General features: G+C 40.0%; 2 protein-coding genes across 4 annotated transcripts in view; both read left to right on the top strand.

Annotated features, from left to right (window-relative positions):
* LOC131439313 (mucin-5AC) overlaps window positions 1–18,672 on the top strand; it is a 309,210-nt gene extending 290,538 nt beyond the window's left edge. For all 3 annotated transcript variants that reach the window (XM_058610194.1, XM_058610193.1, XM_058610192.1), the window contains 4 exons: window positions 12,592–14,910; window positions 14,974–15,170; window positions 17,188–17,563; window positions 17,624–18,672. In XM_058610194.1, the coding sequence (XP_058466177.1) occupies window positions 12,592–14,910; window positions 14,974–15,170; window positions 17,188–17,563; window positions 17,624–17,943 (3,212 nt within the window). In that variant the 3' untranslated portion in view covers window positions 17,944–18,672. The remainder of the gene's footprint in view (window positions 1–12,591; window positions 14,911–14,973; window positions 15,171–17,187; window positions 17,564–17,623) is intronic.
* Window positions 18,673–22,935: 4,263 nt separating this feature from the next.
* LOC131434393 (putative nuclease HARBI1) lies at window positions 22,936–24,020 on the top strand. Its single transcript, XM_058601061.1, has 3 exons — window positions 22,936–22,940; window positions 22,992–23,096; window positions 23,156–24,020. The coding sequence occupies exons 1-3, from the start codon at window positions 22,936–22,938 to the stop codon at window positions 24,018–24,020; spliced, it is 975 nt and encodes a 324-aa protein (XP_058457044.1).
* The last annotated feature ends 573 nt before the right edge of the window (window positions 24,021–24,593 follow it).

Genomic DNA, 24,593 nt, shown 5'->3' with positions numbered 1-24,593 from the left:
GCACTTCAACAAATACAAACGGTTTGGGATGCATCAAGGGTAAAACAGAAATCATAGCAGCAAAGAGTAGAGATTTACGCCATTCATTCCTTTCGAATTGAGTTAATGCTCATCACGTTATGAATAGAAAATTACGGTTCTGAGCAGTTCGACTTTCTCTAATATAATTGCTTAAACTCGAATTTTGATCGTTTTTTCTCAAACCACCTATAGTGTTATTAACCATTCGACTCAGCTCGACGAGATCGAACAATGTCTTTTACAAAAGAGTTTTCTCTCCGCACAATTTTCTCGGAGATTGCTATGCCGATTTCAACAAATTCAGGATCGTTTGGAAGTTACTGTTGGGTTATGAATCAAGTTCTTAGATCAATTGGCGGTTCGGTTCCGGAGATATAATGGTATAAATGACGTACCTGACAAGTCGCTGATTTTCATCCGCAACATTTTTGCAGAAAGTAATCAATGATTAAGCCTTAAATGTTTTATTGTTGATTCTTTTGGTTACTACAATATTGTTGGATATTTGACGAAAGCTTTTGTGGTTTCACCGATACAATCTTAATGAAAAAATCAGCCTGACTTTGTGTTCAACATTATCCTTATAACGATTTGTTTCAGTCTTGTTAAGAGTCGCCATGAACTAGTTTTAAATTTGATCATTATCTAACGGGAAAATGCTACCGCAGAGACGGGACTCGAATCCGTAGTTAGCTCCAAACCGGGGAAATTATTTTACCATTTAAACTACCCTGCATATGAAAACACATGAAGAGACAGCACAATTTACTAGAAGAACCAAACATGCTTCACTTTACTTGACCACCACAGCATTCACTTGAAAAACAAACACACACCGCGTCACAAGTCTATGCTCGCCATTCTGCTTTGCCGCCAGCCGCTTATTTGAGATTTTGTTTTGTCTCTTTTGCTGTCAATATTATCCTAATATAAAATATCTCGGTTGATTTTTCAGAAGGCCGTAAGAGCAAGTGACAGTTTCTCTTTGTTCACTTTCTCTTCTATTAATTACCAAGCGGTTTACACGTTTATCACTTAAATCTTTGCATAGAATGATGGCCGAAACTTTCGACTTTCAAACTGAACTGTGAAATCCAAGAAAATCTTTTTTAATCACATCACAATAATCGAAAGAGGGAGTGAAAAAAGAGAAACTGTCACTTGCTCTTACGGTCTTCTGAAAAATCAACCGAGATATGTTTTAATGAGACTGTTTGAATGATGAGAAAAAGGCATTACCACACCACTAGGTGGATAAACAATAGAAATTTCATTTCCTATGTTTGAAAATAAAAAAAAAACAAGAAAACAAAGCTCGGATGAGGCGTTTCGTATGTTTAATAGCATTGACGAAGCTATTTCCGGTCGTTCGTTTGGACATCTTTACATTGTGTTTTATAACAATATTATTGTGCCTTATCACAGCTGAATATTTCGCCTTTTGTGATTTTATTAATTCTATGCTACCTACTAGGACTGGTAGCCCGAGTAGAGTGTGTCTTGAGTACAAAATGTACCCTTTTTTAGGCGTTTTCCATCGTTTAGGCCGAAGTTTGCGGTCGATATGGCGGCGATTTCACGTCGTATGTTGTCTTTGAGTTGAGTTTGAGTTGGTTCTATCCGCGTATATCTTGGCTTTCAAATAGCCTCACAAAAAGTCTGGTGGCACGAAATGACTCGTCCTGTGAACAATAGTCGTAACAAATCGATTGCAGGTCAAGCTGTATGGCATGTTGCACCGTCCTGTTCAAACCAGTAGCCATGCAAACCATTTTCACGTACAATAGGCGTAACAAAAACATTTATCATGGCTCAATTAACAGTTTTCGTTACTCCATTATCGTTTAAGAGTTCTGTTTTTGTGTTTTCGATCTCTTTTTCCGATACTTCCCGAACCGGAAGCGGTGAACCGGGAACTGGGATCCCGGTATAGCTGAAATCGGTTCGTTTGGCCAGTAACTAGCATAATCTATAAATGTATTTCCGGGACCGGAAGACAAATCTGTAGTGTTGAGAAAAAATCAAGATTTCGAAAATCGCGACTAAAATTTTTCACAAGTTATTTTTAGACAAAAAATCATCGATCAGAGAACTCACTGCAGAAACGTTCAGCACTGCTTTTGTCGTGAATACGACTTACTTTACTATGCGACACCTTTGCAAAATTTACCCTCTGGGAGAGTGATAAGTTTTTGATCGTGAATATCTCTTGTTATGCTTAACGTAACAACATAATTTTTTCTCCATGCTATCAGAAATATAATCAGGAATTTGTGCATGAATTTTCAACAGTGTAAAATAACCATACATAATTCAAAAACTATGTTTTCGCAAACTTTTGGAAACAATGAGGAAAACTCATCACGTTTGCTTGCCTTTTTCGCACCAGGACGACGGTTTTGAGGCAGTCAGGCACATATCAGTTCCGATGTTCTACTGGCTGAGTGTAATAGGTAAATCTTGACCGAGGATTGTTATTTTCTTTCTAGTAAGTCAGACGGAACTGAATATCGTGTTTAAATTCTTTCACCAACATCATTAATAATGGGGTGGTAAACCTAAATTCTGGTCCACCTAAATTCTGAAGTTAATTTTTATATTCCAAATTTAGTTTCATACTTCTATTTCAAAATTTAGTTCCAGATTACAGGTTCAGAATTTTAACTATGAATCATATCTGGATTTTGAAACTTAGTTCCTTATTCAGGGATTCGAATCAATCCAGAGATATGATTTAGGATTTTATCGTCAGAATTAATAAACAAAATTCAGGATATGAATTTTAGATTCTGAAACTAAATATTAGGTCTGAACACCGAACCTTCATTCAAAAAATGAATTCAAAATCAGAGTTTAATTCCTAAACTAAGTTTCAGAATTTAATTAATCAATTCAGTTTCAGCATTCATTTCCAGAATTCAGAACATACATGTTGGAACAGTGAATTGTGAACAAGATTACTGGAACTAGATGCTGGAACTGAATTCAGTTCCTATATTAAGACTTGGAATTCAAGCTTAGAATTTAGTTCTATAATGCAATTCAGAAAATTCTAAAAATAACTTCAGTTCCTTACTTCTAGAACTAGATATATGACCTGAGTTTTTGATCTAGATTTGTAGCTGAATTCGGAGCGTGCCCCAGATCTATATTAGTTCTTGAATTTTAACAGTTCTAAATATTGGACAAATTACGCAAAGCGGTTTTTTAGAACCACTAAAGTATTTCCAAAAGAATTTGAAGTTTATTTCTACTGAGTATCTAAATCTACAAAACTGTTTTTGTTCCGTGTTATTTAATTGTATGGTAGAATATGTTTGCCGTCAATTAGTCGTACTGTAGTATAGATGCATCGTTAAATTTCTGGAAGCGAAGCAATGAAAGTTGCAAAATATACACAATCTAATACGAATGATTATCTTTATCCGGAAGTGAGAAAGAAACATGTCAGTTTTATTCGTATTCACGTCCTCCAGTTATGTCTGTGACATTACCCATCCGCCTTTTTTACCACCGCGATTCTCACTGAAACTGATTTCACATGGCAAAATAACAGTCGTGAAAAGTTCACTACCGAAAATTCTGCTCCATGATATTTGAGGAAAAAGTTTGCACATTAAATATATATCTGATATGATTCTTGAACAGATGATTTTTGGGGAATTGAATTTTCATTGCCGTTGTATCTGAAACTTTTGCAGAATACATGATGAATAAAATCGGCGATGAACAAAACCTGAACCTTTCCGAAAATGTTCAGTACGCGTAGGGTGGTTGAATAGTGTATCAATAGTGATGATGTATTCTAAATTTATTCGGCAATACCGTGGTGGTGGAGTAATATCGATAACAAAAGCAGCAAGTGATGTGATTGATAATAGTAATAATGATAATAAAACGTTGATAAAAAACAATCACAAATCCATAACAGCTGATTGAAAAATATCAATTTAGCTTGAATATTATAGTCAAAAGCAACAGGAGCGCAGGCTATCGCTACGCCAATTCAAATGCTGCGCCTGCTGTGTGTTCGAGACATGCTGACAATGCTGCGCTCCTGTTACTTCTATGAATCAAATTCATGCTGAATAGCGTTTAATTCGGTTGAATCTAAATAGTGCAGTGTAACCAACCAGCTGGAATTAAAGCGGCTTTTGGTCGCTATAGTTACTGTTTGGAATGTGGAAAAAATACTGTTGTTCATATCGACGACACTACATGCATCGAAAATAACCCAGTTTTTATTTCTTAGTAGCGGTTCTGTTGCGAATTTATTCAACAAACTTTTTTTTAATTGATGAAAATTTAATAATTAAATCTTGCATGAATAACTTCGGTGTCGAACTGAAGCGTAAAGGAAATTCAGCATCGAAATATCATCGGAGGCACTTCTCCCTTTCGATTATCTCTTTAGCGATATTGCTGTGGGTGAAAACTCGTCGCCAAGTTTCGCTGGCACAAAAAATCACTTGTGAACTTCGAGGTTCAGAGAGTTTTGGATGCTTGTTTCATGAATGAAAATAACGGAAGTGATTTTTTCAGTCGCTGAATTTTTTTTAATAAATTCTCTTAAACTGATTTTTTCACGAGTGATAGTAAAATGAACTTTTTCTGAGCATGAATTTCCCAACACTGCAGATCTGAATGTAATTCTACGTCAACTTATGAAAACATAATACGTTTCATTTAAATCTGAGTTTGTGAAGTTCGGTCTGGCCGTTTCTGAGAAATTTGAGTGTTTTCCGGTTTGGAACACACGAACACATTCCCGATCTTTCCGAAACCAGGAACGATGATCCGGTATTCCCAAAACTAACGTGTTTGGTCAACAACTAACCGTACTTACCTAATTGAAGAATTATACCACTATGTGAATGTATTTGGCTTGATTATTCCGTGTTATAAAAACACGCTCAAAAAAATGAAATTTTTGGGGGTAAAGAAGTAAAAAAAAAGTTAGGTTGACGTAAAGTTAATGCACAAATGTTTCGTCCGAGACGTCAGTTTAGACAATACACATCTGTGTTATAGCAAAAGTGTTTTGCAGAAAACATTAACTTTACGTCTACCTAGCGGTTTATGTTGAGCTGCCAGATCGCCGCGATAGCAGTACAACGTAAACTGCTACGCACTGATGAGTCAAAGACGAAACGTAAAACAAATTTCCATTGGACCCTAAGCTTGTGAAAATTGGATGAGCGGTCTCTGAGAAAATCGAGTGCACTTTTGCTTAATTTTTTTGAACATTTTACTCCGTTACTCCTGAACCGGAAGTCCGATTCGGGTCAAATTCAATAGCAACCTATGGGACCAAATCGTTCCACTCATCTCCGATAAATCGACACACAGACATTTTGCGTACTCGACGAACTGAAACTAATGGTATGTGACATTCGGTCCTTAGGGTCTCGCTTCGAAAGTCGGTTTTCACAGTGATTGCCTAGCTTTTCTATACGAGAAAAACAAAAAAAAAAGCATTTTCTTAAGACCGGATAAATTATTGACGTGAATACGTCTTACTTTACTATGGGGCGCCTTTTCAAAATTTATCACATGGGTGAGTGAGCTAAGTTTTCGATCCTGAGTATCTCTTGTTTTATTTAACATATCAACATAATTTTTCCTCCACGGCATCGGAGACAAGGCCGGTGAAAGAGGTGGGTTCGGTGGGTAGAACTACCCACCCGAAAATTCCAAGGGTGGGTAATTACCCACCTGAAATTTCGAACAAAACACAATGGAAACATTAGCATTATTCATAATAATAAGAATATTTTATTGTAATACGGAATAATAAATAAAATCAAAATTATAGAATGCTAGTTCTTAAGGTAGAGCAAGGATGTGAAGATATACCACAGAAAGGTGAGACGTGCCAAGGGTTTATTTGAGCAGGCAGAAATCTTTTAGTAGCTTAACTTTTCCCTTCCAGCAAAGGAGCCGAGCTTAAGCATTCCATCAATGCGATTCACTCGAGTCTTTGAGATACCGGAAAATACCGATAAAGGTTTTTTACTCTTTACATTCCGAACCCGCAAAAGAAGAATGCAGTGGCAAGTAAAAAGTAACAACTTTTGGTAGCTTTGCCGGAATAGTAAATAGTAGAAGACCTTTATCGGAATTTTGCGGCAGATGTTTAAGGTCGACTCCTCTTGTAAAAAGTGAAAGTTAAGTTACTAAAAGATTTCTGCATGATGAAATGAACCTTGTCACATCTCACCTTCTATATCTTCACATGAAGAAAATCACTCAAAATCTTTTGACGTAGGACTACGTTTTTTTTACTCAATAATATAATATAATTTTAAGGCACACTGCTTAAGCTCTTAGATGCCAAGGGTATTTTCTAATCTTAATTAACGACTAACTTAAAACTAGAATAGTATCATTAGGTAATGTCGTATCGGGGTCGCGGATTCTCAAAAATTCAACTTTCAGGTGGCGATCAGCAGTGGCCGGTGAATTGAATAAAGCATAAGAGTCTTCCAGATGGCGTGGCCCGCAGCCTGGTCATCGACTGGAGCGGTCTTCCGTTGTCGGTGATGGTGATGTTACGGAAGAGAATGAAAGAGAAGTAAATATTGCGAAAAACGAGGTAAAAAGGGGAGGTGGGAACAGCATGTCTAAATACGACAGAGATCTAATTAGTTGCCATCGAGATGGTGAAGAGACGAAGGAAAGAAGAATGAAAAAGTTCGTGACAAAAAAAAGATCTTGTTAGTTCCAATAAAGATGGTGGACAGGGGCGAAGATCGAGAGAATCCGGCGGATGACAACGTTTTTGTGTTCTATACCGGTGTGCAAATTCAAAATACTGAGAACCGTACAAACAGTGTTCATGTTTTGAATATCTATATCTCAATCATTTTTAATTAATTTACCTTATCATGACGCGAACTGCACTAAAAATATTTCTACACTTCGATTAGAGTAGATTAATCTATATCTATAAAATCATATTTCAAATAATTGGAGATCGAAACTTCAGTTAGTAACGAAAATCTTTGGCATGGTGTCTTCTAACAAATACATACAAGTTCACGGTTTCCATTAAATTTCTGCGTTTCAATGTGTGTGTTCGCTTCTAAGAATATCATTGTTAATTATACCTCGAACATCTAAAAAACTTATGCCATGATTGTTCCAGCTACCTGTTACGTTTTCAGATGGCTTTCCCAGTCTGAATGCTGGTATGACTCCGGATAAAAATAGTGGATCCATGTTTCGTCCACTGTTTCATACCAACGCATTCCATTTTATTGCGGCAGACTGTTGTTGATTATGAGCGGCCGTGTTCGAGATCCGTTTGGTGACGATTTTTATATGCTCAGAATTTCGTACAAGATCGTAAAAGAACTTCCAGTTCATCTGCTAACGATTTCAGCATATCTAATCTCACGAACTTTGATTTTGCGTTCATACATCACGATTATCAAAACTTGCTTACTTTTTTCCGGTTGACTGCTTCATTTAGCCACGTTCAAAATCAGAATACCACAAACCTTCATTTTAATGGATCCTAGTGGGAAAAACACTTCTCAAGCTATAGCTGGGCTTACACGTTTTTTCCCTTTAAAAAGCAATGTTTTAGCAACACACGGACACGGAATTCGTTATTTCCATTTTACATAAATGAATTAGTAACGTCACTTATATGTCGATAGATTCAGTGTTCGTGGTGCTATTGATGTTAAATGTTCTTTGAAGGTTGGTACTTTGAACTGAAAACAAATATTGGCAGTGATTTTGAAACCAGGTTAAACCTTAGATGCGAAATTATGTTTTTAAACTTAGTACCGAAGACTCTTCAAACTTCTAATTGACGCGTTTCATGAAAAGTTTTATAGAATCAACATTTTATTTAAAAAAAAAAACGACTGCACTTTTTAGGGATAAATATCATTTCCATTAGAATAGAGAAATGCTTCGAAATAGTGGGTCGTTCTCCGCAGTATGAAAAATTACCCACCTGGGTTTAACATGTTTCACCGGTCCTGATCGGAGATATGATCAGAAATTTGGAATAGAATTTTCACTAGTATGAGATAACCACAGAGAACTCGAAATAGATTTTTTTCTTAAATCAATCAAAAAGAAAAAAAAGTTTCCATTTAATTTCACTAATTTTTGCTTTTTGATCGATTTAGTTCATTCCACTCCACATTCCACTACATTACTGCTTTAAATTTATGATTTTCTTAATTGGTTATAATATGATTATAAAGTTTGATGCTTTATTCATTCTCCAGGACCATAATTTAATTCCAGTTCTGAAATTCAGTTTCAGAATCCAAGACCAGATTTTGTTTTTTATTTGCGAAATTCATATCTGAAATTCAGTTTCCCGTTCAGAATAATGCATTCAGAAACTGAAGATTTTCTCTAATCTAGATTCTAGAAGCAGAAGTCTGGATCCTAATTTAAATGAACTGTAATGATTGAATTCTGGACTACAAACATTATCCAGGTCCAGAGTTCAGTGCTAGATTCAGCTCCAGAATTCAATGTCTAACCAGAGTCCAAGTTTTCAATTCAGCTAGAAAATTCAGCTCTAGAACACAGGTTCAGTGATCAGTCCAACAATCCAGATCCAGATTCTTGCGTCAAAATTGAGTTTCAGAATTCAACTCTAGCATTTGGCTAAAAAATTCGGATCTAGAATTCCAGGTCCAGAACCGTCCATTTTATTCGTATTTTTTGTTCAATCCAGTCCCACCCGCCTTTTTTGATAAATTTTTCAAAATTAACCTTTAACTTCAAATTGGACTACTGAACGGAACCCCAAAATTGCATAGAAAATACTCTAAATTAGGTAGTTTTCTTGTGCCGTTTAACCGTTGTGCACTCGAAAAAAAAAACACCTTTAACCCGGGTACCCATTTTTTTAAATCGCTGTAAGTTGAGCATTTTTCAACCGATTGAAGTAATTTTAGCACTGTTGGATTCAGGAACTTAAGCTCTTTGGGATTGGTACCCATAAAGATGGACATGGTGCTCCTGGTTCCCAGGAACCCGGATATCCTAAATGAGTTCCGACATCGAGGCATTTATACACGGATTTCACGTATTTTTGTAATCTTATCTAAGAATTGCTATATGAAATCAAGTGCTATGCTGAGTTGTTATGTTTATATATTTCAGGGGGCATCCGTTATGTACGTAACATAAAATTTTGAATTTTTCTACCACTCCTTTCCCCCTTTGTCGAGCATTTCTCAATCTTTTCACCATGTATTGTCACGTATTTTTGAAACCTCTCCCCCCTAAACGCGTGACGTACTTTATGTATGTTCCCTTATATACTTCACTTTCTTATCTTCAGTTTGAAAATTATTATGTACTTCAGGCCTATTGCGAGGAGCACGCAATACAATTTTTAATTCTGGCAACAAACATTTCGAAACATCACGAAGTTACTTCCCAAACAGTTTCGTTCTCATTTATATTTCCTTTTTTTCGTTCTATGAGAGTAAGTCCAGAATAGGCCAACTACCCTTTAGATGACGTCATTTTTCTACAAAAGGTTCATTTTGGTACGGCCTTTCTCAAATAGCTGGTTTGGAAAAGTTTCAAATTAGTAAATGACATTTATGGTGGAAAACACAAGTGTCGGAACATTCTACGGAAATCCGGATTAACGGGAACCAGAAGAACCTACTACAGCAATATACACGGCCATCGAAAAGTGGATAAATTTCTGAATTTACCCGTACTGAAAAAATTCAAATCGGATGGAATTTGCCTTAGTTACAAGCATTTTTATTTGTGGGTACCCGGGTACCCATTCGGGTGTTTACGTAATAAAAAAAATTTGAGCCCCCCCATTCGACCCCCCTTACTGTAAAATGAAAAGTCAAAGCATGAGAAGTTATGGTCCAACTAGTTCTTGGAATTGACCGAATTGCAGAATCTTAGTTTAAACCTAACTCAGAAATTTCTTATTTTGAAATTCGAAAAGGTACCCGGGTACCCATTCGAGTGCATAAGGGTTAAGTAAAGCTTGCTTCTGATAGAACTAGAACAAAGACAATTGCCTGTATTTCAGTTATTTATTATTGAATTCAAGATCTTTTTTTATACAAATGTAGCGTTTTCTTCATACTTTTAAGAAAAAATACGAATAAAATTATTCGTCACGGTTTCGAAGGAATTATCGAATTTTTCCTGTAACACGGCTCATTAGGAGGCGCACACCTTCTTCGTCCATCGTTTTAGCTATCTTATTCCACCAGGTCTCCCAACAGGGCGAAACTGGGGGTAGTTTGGTGGGTTAAGGTTTTTCGGAACAAACTGGACCCGTTTCTCTGCATACCATCCTTGAACGACTTTGCTTTAATGACAGCTTGCCAAATCTGGCCAAAACTTTACGGGATGGTCGTGGGATCGAATGAACGGCAAAATCCGTTTTTGGAGACACTCTTTTTGGTATAGTTCCGATGTCATTGTCTTATTTGTAACGAAAACTTTCGTTTTTTTGCCACAGCTGCAAATGCCCTGCCAAATCATAAATTTTCTTGGAAAATTGGTGGCAAAAACAAATTTAAATTTGGCTGGAAGATCCCCCCGAGCCATTACCAAGTAAAACTTTTGACCTGGGATTTGCCCGAAGTCAGCCTTGATATAGGTTTCATCGTACATCAGAAGACACCCGTCGAACTTGGTAAGACCCTGGTCATATAGATTCCGCACACAAATTTTGACCACACTATTCTGTTTTATGGTCCGATTTGGCTGTTTGCTAGCTCGATACGACTTAATTCCTTCCCGGAGTCGAGTTTTCCTCACGGTACTATGGGCAGCACCGAATTTTCTGACCAAATCACGGTCCGACAGATTAGGATTCCTCTTAATCGTCTTCAAAATCTTACCACGGAGTTTCCGGTCGACAGTTCCACTCAGACGATTGGTTTGAGGCTTCCAAATTGTCGTCAATGTTTCCTTATACCGTTTGATAACGCGCCATACGGTATTTCTGGTCAATTTCAGCTGTTTAGCTAGTCTAGATGTAGACCACAATGGATTTTCCAAATAACTGTGCACAATTTTTTCCTTTCTTTCGGTTTCTATGTTGATTGTTTACAAAGTACCGTCGATTTGCGCAATATCAAAAATCATACGTTAAGCTGACAAAATTCCCGACACGTGGGCGCCAAGAACTTCCAAATCCGTCCACCAGGAGCGCCACAATGCGAGCAAAAGTTTGTTCCAATTATAAATGAAGAAAGCAAACAATAGTGGAACTCTCTTCTCTTTCTCGTATTTCATTCTGATGGTTATACTAATTAATGCACAAACAATCCAGAACCGACGAAAATCATTTTGAATAGAATATCACAGGTCACAGGACTCAAACAAAAGGATCTTCGTGTATAAAAATAGACTACTTTTGACCTTTGTTCGGGTTTGACTTCCAGTTTCAGAACACCAGGATGTGGTGTGTTTAAAATATAAAACCGTCATTGAGAATGAAAATGTAAAAAAAAACGAAAAATTCTTATTAACTTGGATCAAAAGTATTAAAAATTGAAATGGTTATGCTAGCGAATGGTCAAACAAACTTTTCTGTTTTTATTCAAGATTCATAGAAAAGGTTTTTTTTGAGGAATCTCTTAGTAGTATTATTGAAAACATATGAATATGTCTATGTCAAGTTAATTTAGGAAGATAATTCCATTGTAAAAATATATATTAGATTTTATTTACGACTTGCTTTGAGGCATTCTCTGAATGTACAAAATATATGCACTTTCATTTTTCTCGTAAAGATTTCAATCCCTGAAATACTCACATTAACTGCCGAACCAGATAAGAACCTCTAGCATTTTTTTCCATAACTGATTTTCCATGGGTAAAATTAAAGGCGCTACATTTAAGAGGGTTACCAAACGACACGCGTGCGGCAAATTGGCAAAATACAGTGTATGTGAGGAGTATGTCAAAACATAATTACTCTCAATCATAAAACGTGTTCGGTACAGCCTACTTATTTGTGATGGACAGCAGCATTCTTGAAATGGTAGCCCAAAACCATCGCAGCAACCACAGGCCCGAGCGAAAAAACACAATACACTTGACGCGGTTTCTATGACAGAACTTCGTCGCAGAGGAAAAGAAATAACACTCCAAAGTCGGCTTCGGAATCCATTTATGCCAAACACCACTATTAGCACCTCTCGAATAAATAGCATCTAATTATTGGCCCCTAACAATACACAAATACTTGGCCGCCGACTGTAGCTCGAACTGACAGCGTTCATCGCCACGACGTGACAACCGACGGCGGCGGTGGCGGTGATGATGGAGTGCGAAATTGCGCACTCATGCAAACAAATCACACGAAAAATACTCCACTCAGTAGCAGCACAGGTGTGTGTGAGTAGAATTTTTGAATGCTCATTCCAGCGTTGATTGACTTGGGCGGCTATCGACGATTGACTTACCGTTACAATGTTGTCTTAGAACCAGAAAAACAATCATATTTCCGATTTTCCCTGTTTGACACTGGAATTTAAATAGAAACGTTCGGTTTGAAAATTTAACGACGTATTCATGTTTTGTTTTTCTTTTCAGAATCTACCACGGTGAATGCCGTGCCGACAAAACGCCGCTCCGGCAACCGTGACAATAAGCTGATGTCGGTTCTACAAGCTCGCCGGACGGCCCTGTCCCGGGATCGGTGGCAGAAGGAATACATTCCGGCGTCAGCGCTAAAATTGCATCGGCATAGCGTCCCGACGGTGAATCTGATAGAGGACAGCAGTACACCGGAATCGAATCTCATAATTCCGCCGGGAACCCGGACGTACGAATTTCTCGATACGGACGAGTCCATCCACGGGATGTACGTCGTGAATCCCCGGAGCGGGAAGCTCGCACCGTCGCAAGTGAAGCTTGCCAAAGAAAGTGGAAACTTTGTTATCCAGCATCAAAACAAAACCGAAGAAAGTACCAAACTGACGTCGACGAAGCAGTTCCCTTCGCGTGGTTCCTATTATGAGCCAAGAGGGAAACGAACTCGAGATCGTAAAATCTTTTCGACGTCCACGGAGCGATCCATCGACGAGAGTGAGCTTGTTCCCTATCAATTTTTCGGTCAAAAGCTCATTCCTACCAGTAGAAACGTTGACTCCCGGAACCAGGTGGTCAATCCCAAGGGGACTCGTCTAAGCAAGTTGAGGGATGAATCAGAACTGGAAGTTCTGGAGGTTTCAGCCCCGAAAACTTCCACAGAAAAGAACAAATTTTGGCAAAGTCGCTTGGCGTATCAGACCCGAAATATAGTGGCTTTCAATAACTATTTGAGGCGCTCGAAGGACGGTTTGTACGGAGTTACTCCTGTCCACACGACAACTACCGCTGCGTCTATCGGTTTAGCGGACAGTTCCGTTCATTCGGATTCACTAACCAACTCAATGATCGCGTTGAGTAATCTTTCAGAGGGAACGGTTGACCACAAGCAAGTCTTTTCAAGAAGCGCAAATTTCACTTCTTTGAACAGGACTGAAAGAATTTCTCAGAGTTCGACGACTTCCACCACAACTACTACAGAGCCGTCGTCCACAACATCGGTGTCAACCACGCAAACTATCCCTGCAAATCACAAACCGGATGATGAGCTACCGGGGTTATTCAGCCCTACCGGACAAGCCGCTATTTCTAAGCTTATCATAAACTACCCGGATGATGCCACGCCGGAAGATTTGTACCATCCGAATAGCTATCAACCGGCAGCGGAGTCGGTTGCAATTCCGGTTACAACGGAACCGGAATCCCTTCCCGAAACCACTCAACCGATTTTGGAAGAGTTGGAAAACCACAGGAATATGGTATCCATTCCGGATATCAATCATATCTTTCAGAATCTGTCGACAAGTCCCACTTCGACAACGACTGAGATGCCAACACCCATCAGACGGATATCGCAGTCGGAGTCGGAAGTCGAGGTAACTCAACCCAGCACTGAAACCTACGTACCTGCAGTGACAACCAGATCCACGGCTGAACCGGCTTCGGCAGAGTTCACGACATTCCCAAAGACTGAACCTTCCAGCACTACGAGCACGACTGAAACCACAACTTCAACAACTTCCACTACGACACCGGTTCCGCACACAACGTCGCGATCACTCATCCGCTCCTCATCGACCACCTTCACGACTTCGGTGGAGATCACAACCCTTCAGGACACGGAAACATACCCGGAAGTAGTCTACCAGACCGACGAAATTCGTCCAACGCCAAAATCGCGCAACGTTTCCGAATTGAATCCGAAGTCGTCCGCAGACCCAATCCCACAATCGCGAGTACCCACGATAATTGAATATCCATCTCCCGCATCTGGGGATAATCGTGGTGCCACGAAAAAACCGACTATTGCTTTCGAGGGAGTGCTACTGCAGCACAACAGTGACGTGGTGATCGAGATGCGCAAAATGAACACGGCCACATTCATCTTGGCCGGACTGGGAATGCTGCCGATCGTCATTATCATTCTGTACGTGATTAAGGCGGCCGTTTGCAAACGGGAAAACAAAGTGTCACATGATCTGGAACGGTACATCCCGGATGGACAGCCACCGATCAGTCCCGTGGTGAGACTAGAGCAGTCCGACACTTCCAGCGTGGCGGATGAGTCGATCATTTCCGATCGGGACTTCAATCGAAAGAATCTTCGTTTCAAAAGTCTCCTGGGTGAAGGAAACTTCGGCCAGGTTTGGAAGGCGGAGGCCGATGATTTGGCCGGTCACTTCGGTACTACCCGGATCGTGGCCGTCAAGACGGAACGAAGCGACAACGGACACGGTGATCTGAAAACCGAGGCGGAGATTATGCGGAAGCTTGGGTCTCATCCGAATGTGGTTACGCTGCTGGGAGCTTGTTTAGAGCAGGGTAGGTTTTTGTGGTTTAGCGGGCTTTGATTGTGATAATTGTTTGATTTTTCATTTATTTTAGACCCTCAACTGCTGATTATGGAGTATGCGATGCGAGGGCGTTTGTTGTCTTTGCTGCGGGCAGCTCGCGGTGCTGTTAATGGACTTGCACCGTCGGCCCACGGGAACCGTCCACCGATCATGCCGCTCTCGCCGAGGAGGCTTACCGGTTTTGCACATGACATCGCCCGGGGAATGGAGTATATTGCGGAAAAGAAGGTTTGAATACAGGTTCCAGGAATTTTAGTTATCACCATTTGCAAGTTAGCAAAACGCCAATTGTGATAAAATTGTTTTACAATTATGGAGATCGTCACACGAAAATATTCTAAAATTTGTGGAAATTGAAGCCCTGTCAAATCCACAGTCAAGTCCGAGACCAAGTCATTAATCGAGTCCTCAGTCAAGTCCTCAATCAAGTCCTAAGCAAATTTCTCAGTCAAACCCTCAGTCAAGTCCACAGTCTAGTTCGCAGTTAAGACCTTAATGAAGGCCTCATTAAAATTCTCCTCCAAATCCTCAGTCAAGTCCTCAGGCAAGTCCTCAGGCAAGTCCTCAGTCAAGTCCTCAGTCAAGTCCGCAATTAAGTTCTTAGTCAAGTCCGCAATCAAGTCCTCAGTCAAGTCCTCAGTCAAGTCCTCAGTCAAGTCCTCAGTCAAGTCCAGTCAAGTCCAGTCAAGTCCAGTCCAGTCCAATCAAGTCCAGTCAAGTACAGTCAAGTCCAGTCAAGTACAGTCAAGTCCAGTCAAGTCCAGTCAAGTCCAGTCAAGTCCAGTCAAGTCCAGTCAAGTCCAGTCAAGTCCAGTCAAGTCCAGTCAAGTCCAGTCAAGTCCAGTCAAGTCCAGTCAAGTCCAGTCAAGTCCAGTCAAGTACAGTCAAGTACAGTCAAGTCCAGTCAAGTACAGTCAAGTCCAGTCAAGTCTAGTCAAATCCAGTTAAGTCTTCAGTCAAGTTCTCGGTCAAGTTTTCAGTCAAGTCGTGAGTCAAGTCGTCAGTTATGTTCTCAGTCAAGTCTTCGGTGAAGTCCACAGTCAAATCCTCACTCAAGTCCTCAGTCAAGTCCTCAATCAAGTCCTAAGCAAATTCCTCAGTCAAACCCTCAGTCAAGTCCACAGTCTAGTTCGCAGTTAAGACCTTAATGAAGGCCTCATTAAAATTCTCCTCCAAATCCTCAGTCAAGTCCTCAGGCAAGTCCTCAGTCAAGTCCTCGGTCAAGTCCGCAATTAAGTTCTCAGTCATGTCCTCAGTCAAGTCCGCAATTAAGTCCTCAGTCAAGTCCTCAGTCAAGTCCTCAGTCAAGTCCTCAGTCAAGTCCTCAGTCAAGTCCTCAGTCAAGTCCTCAGTCAAGTCCTCAGTAAAGTCATCAGTCAAGTCCTCAGTCAAGTCCAGTCAAGTCCAGTCAAGTCCAGTCAAGTCTAGTCAAATCCAGTTAAGTCTTCAGTCAAGTCCTCAGTCAAGTCCTCAGTCAAGTTTTCAGTCAAGTCGTGAGTCAAGTCGTCAGTTATGTCCTCAGTCAAGTCCTCGGTGAAGTCCACAGTCCAATCCTCACTTAAGTCCTCAGTCAAGTCCTCAATCAAGTCCTAAGCAAATTCCTCAGTCAAACCCTCAGTCAAGTCCACAGTCTAGTTCGCAGTTAAGAGCTTAATGAAGTCCTCTTTCAAATTCTCTAACAAATCCTTAGTCAAGTCCGCAAACAAGTCCTCAGTCAAGTCTTCAGTCAAGTCCTCAGTCATGTCCGCAATCAAGTCCTCAGTCAAGTCTTCAGTCAAGTCCTTAGTCAAGCCCTCAGTCAAGTCTTCGATGAAGTCCTCAGTCAAGTCCTCAGTCAAGTCCACAGTCAAGTCCTCAGTCAAGTCCTCAGTCAAGTCCAAAGTCAAGTCCTCAGTCAAATCCTCAGTCGAGTTTCCCGTCAAGTTCCCTTTCAAGTCCCTAATAAAGTTTTCATTCAAGCCTTCCGCCAAGCCCTCAGTCATGTCCACAGTCAACTCCACAGTCAAGACCACAGTCGAGTCCACAGTCAAGTCCTCATACAAGTTCAGTCTAATCCAGTCCAATCTGCAGTTAAGTCTACAGTAAGTCACAGTCAAGTGACTTACTGTAGACACTCATATCTATCTATCAGGTCATAATTGGAGGATTTCGAACGGTCCTTAAGCTTATGGGCGAAGCCAGTGGGTCTAATCACCAAAATTTTAATAATAATCAATCACTGTTTCGTCCACTCCTGCTTCTTTAGATCGTCCATCGAGACTTGGCGGCCCGGAACGTGCTGTTGGACCACAACGGAATCTGCAAGATCTGCGATTTTGGTATGTCGATCGATCTGGAGAAGATCAAATCGTCGCAGGCGCACGTCCGCGTACCGCGGCCCCACCACGGCGAATCGCGGTTCAAGTTCGATCTCAGTGCCCGCTCGTTCGGCATCGGTCGACATCACAGTCACGGTCACGAGGGATTCGGCCGGCATGGACACGGCCGCGGACACGATAGCAAAAGTCGGCCGGCTCTGCCGATTCGATGGATGGCTCCGGAAGCGTTGCAGTATCACATCTTTTCCCGCGAAACCGATGTGTGGGCGTTTGGTATCGTACTGTGGGAGATTTCCACTTTAGGTGAAGAACTGACCAACTTTTTTGTCAGTATCGAAAGTACTAATGTTGATTCTTTTGCAGGTTGCACTCCGTATCCAAACCTATCCGGTCGGGAGGTGGTTCGAAACGTTCCAAGTGGTGTGCGGCCCGATATTCCACCGGATTGTCGTCCGGAAATGTACGATCTGATGCAGCGCACCTGGAGAAAGGATCCTCGTCAGAGGCCTAGCTTTTCCGAGGCACGTACCTCGCTGGCAAGGACGCTGTGCCAGTGGCAGTTGGAAGAGACGGACACGTCCAACACTTCCGAGTACCTGGACGTTAGCGGATTCAGCGAAGATCTGGAACAAGGAATGGTTTACTTCAATCGACGGATTTCAGAGTTCGAGTGTGAAATCTAGAGATGATTTTGCTTTCCTTAGCCATCCTCTCCATTTTCCTTGGCCGCACCAATCCGCTGTCGCACAGTCTGACTCAAACTCAAACCTTGTATAGTTACAGCAGTATTACCTAGATCTTCTATCACTTCCCATCCATCCATCCATTGTTAACATTCAAACCGATTGAAAACCCTGCAATTTCCATCTGTCGTTTTCCTGGCGAAAACCAAACTGGAAATTTTTCCGGACTGGATCAGGCCTTGTTGATACTTTTGTTGTGTGTTTGTTTTCCCCACTTCTGTAAACTTTTGTAAATAGTTGTTTTCCTAAAATGTTCATCAATATGTGTGTACAGGAAAAAAAATGAAACTGTCAACATCATTTTTATTAAAATCGACAGCTGTTGCACTGCTATATCGTGTATTTAAGCAGTGTCCGTCTGTTGCAAATTGCAATCTGTTGTTTTCAAGCATCGTATATGCGTAGTATTGTTTTGCTTTTAAGAGTTAAAATTATCACAAACAGGTCCGGTGATCAAAGGAGCTACATCATCATTAATATTCATGCAATATCATTTCATTTCACGAGTTGTACATTTTCCATTGAAATTGAGTTCGAATAAGACGAATCCAATAATAAGCAAGTTGATTTTATTTTAATTTTTATAGATATTTTTGTTTTGTTTAATTAGACAAAAACCGACAGGAAGAAGCACGTTCTATACCGAATAAAACCTTATCGAAAGTTCTAGTCGTGCCTTTGTTTTGATTGGTCCGAAAACTGCCTGAGAATCTTTGTGGGAATCAATTGTTATGTTCAGTTAGCAACACTGTCTACAAAAGAGAAAAGCTTGGGTCCAAGCAGGCGATGCAATCTTTCTTTCAGTTATACTTGTCATCAGACGCTCATGTCAACTTCGAGCTCAGTTGTTTACTTAACCCCTTCACGCTCAAGCGAAATATGTTTCCCTTCTATAAAAATCGTTATAGATTCTTCTATTACTATCAAATCGATGTTTTTTTTTACTGAATGTTAAAGAAAACTTATTTCCAAGGCGACAAATGTGAAATTTTTTTTTTCATTTTTCAAAAGATTCTAATCAAATTAACGTCAAATGCTGATTTTAGTAACAAATTTTAAGGAGAAGTTTTGCAAAATTTTAACATGCGCTCGTTTTTCGTGAATGCAGTGAATTCTGAGACTTCAGCGCTTAAAATTATGATAGGGACTTTTTTATTCGCACACTTAAATAATAGTACAAAAAACCACATGTCGGATGGCAAACTAAATTTTTAGGGTGATTTCAAAAAGCTTATGCAACCGTATTACGTACTGTGGAAATAATTTTCCCGCAGGTGTCAAGTAGCAAATGCGCAATATATAATTAATTTTGGTGTTAATTTAATATGTTTTGAAACAGCATTGAACTATCTTTTATAGTGTTTTTTTTAATACAATGTTCGATTGATTCCGTACAACTTTCCTTGACAACTCTTCTTGAACAGGAAACACTTTTTGGGTTACAAAGACTTAAAAAAATGACGCTATCAATGAAAACTTGTATTCTTTGAATTTCGTGTTACAAAATCTCGAGAATGGCTACTTCAAAGATGTTTGTGTTAAAATGACTAGTTTTGTTCAACCAGTGTCTGTATTTCACATTACGTAAATACTGTAGAAAATATTATGGATACGTTTTTCCTGATCCCATTTCGCACTTTTCGCCTTTATCAAAGTCTGCACAGTAGAGATGGTCGGGTTATGGGTATTTATCACAATTTCAAAATGACGTCGAAGCCGAGTTCTTTTATGTTTGCTTAATTTTCTCGAAATTAAGTTGTTGGTTGGACCGGTTAGTAGTGTTACCACCTCGGATGCATCCTTCACCAGCAATTTTATTTGGAGTAAAGATCCTCCGGCATTTCGAGTCATACGTATCTGAATATTAGTTTTACCTTTTTGTTCTCACATTGTTTAGAATGTATATCTAACTATGGATCTAATTACCGGAAACTCAACGATGCGCGGGATTTGCGAAAAAGTGCTTATTAGTAATGTATTATTCAAAGTATTGTCCGTCGCTAACGACAACTTTCTCACATCTTTCCGGCAATTTTCGGAACCCGGCTCGAAAAAAGGAGTCCTCTTTTGACGCTATCCATGAAGCAATCCATTATTCCAACTCTTCGAAGGATTGAAAAGTGTTGATCTACCAGGCCGTGTGCCATCGAACAGAATAGGTCGAAGTCAGAAGGGGCGACATCTGGGGAATACGGCGGATAGGGCAAGACTTCCCATTTCAGCGTTTCCAGGTACTTTTTGACCACTTTTGCGACATGAGTCCGAGCATTGTCGTGTTGGAGGATGACTTTGTCATGTGATGGTTTCACCCGGTTTTAACAGCTCGTAGTAAATCACACCGAGCTGATCCAACCAAATACAAATCATAAAACGAGAGCCCAATCATTGACAGCGAAAACACCGTCGATAGCGTTCTTCTGTAACTAAGCAAAACTTCAAGCCTATGTAATGCGCATCCAGTTTGATCTACGGCGGAATCTTAAAAAGTTTTGGAGCTTCGTCAATTCGAAACGAAAATGTTCATCAATTCCTCCACACGTTCGTCTTGAGGGGGTAGAATCAACGGGTACATCAGATTCTTGTGAATTGTTCGCTAGATTCTTCGCTTCTGTCTTTGCTGATAGCACCGCATCTGCCAGCCAGGCAGAGACCGCCGCGCTGGATGTTCCTGACAGTTTAGTGGATATAAGTACATTTACAATTACTCCTGATATGATCGTGACCGCCGCAAAAAGGCTAAAAAAGTCATACTCTGTGGGACCTGACGGTATTCCAGCAGTAGTTTATAGCCGTTGCGCCCACGTCCTGACCGATCCTTTATGTGCAATTTTTAATAAGTCGTTTGAGCATGGTATATTCCCGACAATCTGGAAACAGTTTTTTATGTTTCCAGTTTTTAAAAGTGGCGATCGCCTGAATGTTCGAAGCTATCGTGGTATAACTAGTTTGCCAGCAGCGTCGAAACTATTTGAGCTAGTAGTTAGCGCTTCCATATTATCTCAAACGAAGACACACATATCCCCCGATCAGCATGGTTTTATGCCTGGACGATCAGTGAATACGAACCTACTGGATTTGACATTCACATGTATTACGCGGATCGAAGAAAAGTCACCAGTTGATGCACTCTACACCGATCTAAAAGCTGCATTTGATCGAATAGATCATGGAACACTAATAGCAAAATTGTCTCGATTAGGCGCTTCGAGAACGTTTGTAAAATGGTTGAGCTCTTGTCTATACGACAGAGTACTACGTGTGCAGCTTGGCTCTTGTACTTCTACTCCGTTCACGAATAAATCGGGTGTTCCTCAGGGCCGTTACCTTGGTCCACTACTGTTTGTGCTGTTCTTCAACGATGCAGCTTTACTACTTGGTGTCGCATGCAGATTGGTTTACGCTGATGACTTGAAGCTATACATGGCAGTCCGTGCTGTTGAAGATTGTGTCCATCTTCAGGAGCTTCTAGGTATTTTCGTAGACTGGTTTCGACGAAACTTTTCAATAATCAGTACCGTGAAATGTCAAGTTATAACTTTTCATCGTAAAATAAATCCAATAGTATTTGACTATCAAATTGATGGACAAACGCTTGATAGAGTCGAATTTGTCAATGATCTCGGCGTTTTTTTGGATGCTAAACTCACCTTTAATCTACACCGTTCAACTTTAATTTCCAAAGCAACGCGGCAACTCGAATTTATTGCAAAATTTATTGAACCTATAACAGCATTTATCCGAGCATTTTCCAAAGTTGAACATCTATTCGAATAATAATCAGCACGTTGAATAGTAGCCATGTGATAATTGAGTTTGCAATGTCCAGTCAGAGCTCTGACCAGAATACTGCAATGATGCTTGGAAAAACGCAGTAGACACTTTGACATTTTCAGATTTAAATCTGGTAGAAATGCTTTTGTCTGAGCGCAAGTTTGCAAGCTGCGCCAGTAGCTGGCATGTTTGGATGCAGCCCAAGAACGAATCTTGTGCTTCATCCAACTAGTTGAATGTGGTAAAGCTGGTTCCGGACCAACGAATTCATTCGTTGCACCAGCTCTAGCCAACTCATCAGCCCATTCATTTCCAGTAATACCAGAATGGCCGGGTACCCATAAGAAGTAAACAGCATTTGAAATGCTGAGGTCTTCAATTTGAGTTCGACATGCGATCACTAGATTCGACCGTGAGTCATTCGAACTGAGTGCTTTTAAGGCTGCCTGACTGTCGGAACAAAAATAAATTCGTTTACCACAGATCCTCTGCTGAAGTGCCGATTTTACTCCACACAGAATCGCGTAGATTTCTGCTTGGAACACAGTACCAGTATCTACCAAGTGAATGAGACTGCTCTAGCCTCATTTCACGACAGTAGACACCAGCACCAGCACGACCTTCTTGCAGAAGTCTGGATAAATTCATAGTTGCTGTACGTTTATGTTGGAGATTGATTTGTGCCACTCTAACCATTATCAGTTAAAGTAACGAACACTCCACCTCCAGCACTTATCATACAACAACTAGAAGAAACCAAATATATTGGCTTATAATCGCCTATAGCGAACCATGGAAGGACCTTTTTAAATGTTTTAGGGCCGATTTCTTCACCCGCCCTTAATTTTTAAACTAGGTTAATCTAAATTTTAAATCTGGTTTACCATTTTTCCGTTTTCTTCACCTTCACTTAGCAACTAAACATAGTTTAACCAAATGGTCGCTTAGGATAAGCAATGTTTAATTTAAACGGTGGTCTGGGTTCGCTTAAAAGCGTTAAGCGAGTTATAAGCAGCAAATTTGAATATTTGATTTTCTTCACTTCAGTTTTCGAAGTGGCTTAAGAAGAGAGCGAGAAAATAATTGTAATAATGTATGCACAACGTCAGCATGTCTGGGACCATTATAATTGGAGATTCTTAGAAGTTGACGAAACTGAAGATGAGGTCTGCAATCAGCACGGCGTCAATATAAAATGAAAATTCGCATCAATTCAGTTCTTGGGACGATCAGGATTTTTTCATGAGATTCCGTCTTCAGAAAAGCACTGTTTTGATGGTCCTAGAAATTATTCGGCCTGATTTAGATGTCGATGAAACAAGGTTTGCAATTTTGAATACTAGAATGCATATTTTATAAAGGTACTGTTTGGTTGTTATAGATCACGACACATCTGTCCGTTTGTGCAACTAATGATCGCTCTTCGATTTTATGCATTAGGATCAATGCAGATTGCTATTGCAGACTTTGCCGGCGTTTGTATTTCATCTGTATGCCGTATTATACGACGTGTTTCTCTTGCGTTAGCTAAGCTACGCCAACGCTTTATAATGATGCCGAAAACGCAAGATGAGCTACATACTGCAAGTCGTGATTTCTATGCCATTGCAAGATTTCCGCGAACTATTGGTGCAATTGATTGTACACACATTAAAATACAATCACCTGGAGACAATCAAGCCGAAAATTATAGAAATAGAAAATCATGGTTCTCACTCAATGTACAAACAGTTAGTTCGGCGAACTTAAAAGTTTTGAACATAGTCGCTAGATGGCTTGGTGCATCTCACGACCAACATATTTTCAACAGTTCATTATTAAAGATGCAGCTTGAATGGGGAGATTTCGGACACTATTTAATCGTAGGAGATTCTGGTTATCGTAATACTAACTATTTAGCCACACCTTTTCTTAGATGCAAAACGCCATTTGAAACTCTCTACAATGAAAGCCAAATCCGAACCCGGAATGTTGTGGAGCGTTCATATGGAGTTATGAAGCGACGATTTCCAGTACTGGCTCTAGGAATGCGTTTTAAAATATCAACTGTTCAACTCGTTATTGTAGCTTGTGCAGTGTTGCATAATATTGCTATTGATGTCAAGGAAGAGGAGCCTCCGACAGAAATTGAAGGATTCGAAGAAATGCTAGTTGCCATTGCCGTTCCTGGTAATGCAAACGTAGAAAGGAGCACAATTGGTTGCGTTCGAGATTATTTAGTTCAAAATTATTTTTCACAGTTGTGAAAAATCGTTGTCAGTCAGTCACATAATAAAATAAAACTAATTTAAGAATGTTATCTTCATATTTTTCACAAAAACGAAAAAAAATAAAACAAAAAAAGCGACATTTGAGATAATTCAATCACTGTCCGAACTAGAAACACCAATTTAATTTCCCGTGTTATTCTCATAAGTATATTTCAATAGCTTCATTCGCAGAGAATGCTTTTCGCGCATCTGCTGGTACCGAAGCTGTTGAGATTGTAATTTCATTTTATTACTTTGAAGGGAAATGTGTGCGGCCTCAAGCTCCACTTTACGTTTCTGAACTTCGTACCGGTGGACCTCTTCCATCATTTCCTGGTGACGTTCTAATAACTTCTTTTTAAGCTCCACTTCAACTGTTGATGGCGTTTTACGCCTCGTATTCAAAGCGCTGCTGTTAGGTCTTTTTAACATTACTGGGCTGTAAATCTCCCACCTGTCTCCTTTTTTCTGTTGATCAACATTGGTGGTCCGACTAGTACTAGCGACAATTACGCCTGTATCGCCAGCGGAAGATGAATTACCTGATAAAGTGTCCACACTACCCACATC

The sequence above is a fragment of the Malaya genurostris genome, chromosome 3 (genome assembly GCF_030247185.1).
Source record: "Malaya genurostris strain Urasoe2022 chromosome 3, Malgen_1.1, whole genome shotgun sequence".
Classification (NCBI taxonomy): Eukaryota; Metazoa; Arthropoda; class Insecta; order Diptera; family Culicidae; genus Malaya; species Malaya genurostris.
This window is presented reverse-complemented; position numbering and strand designations above follow the sequence as displayed.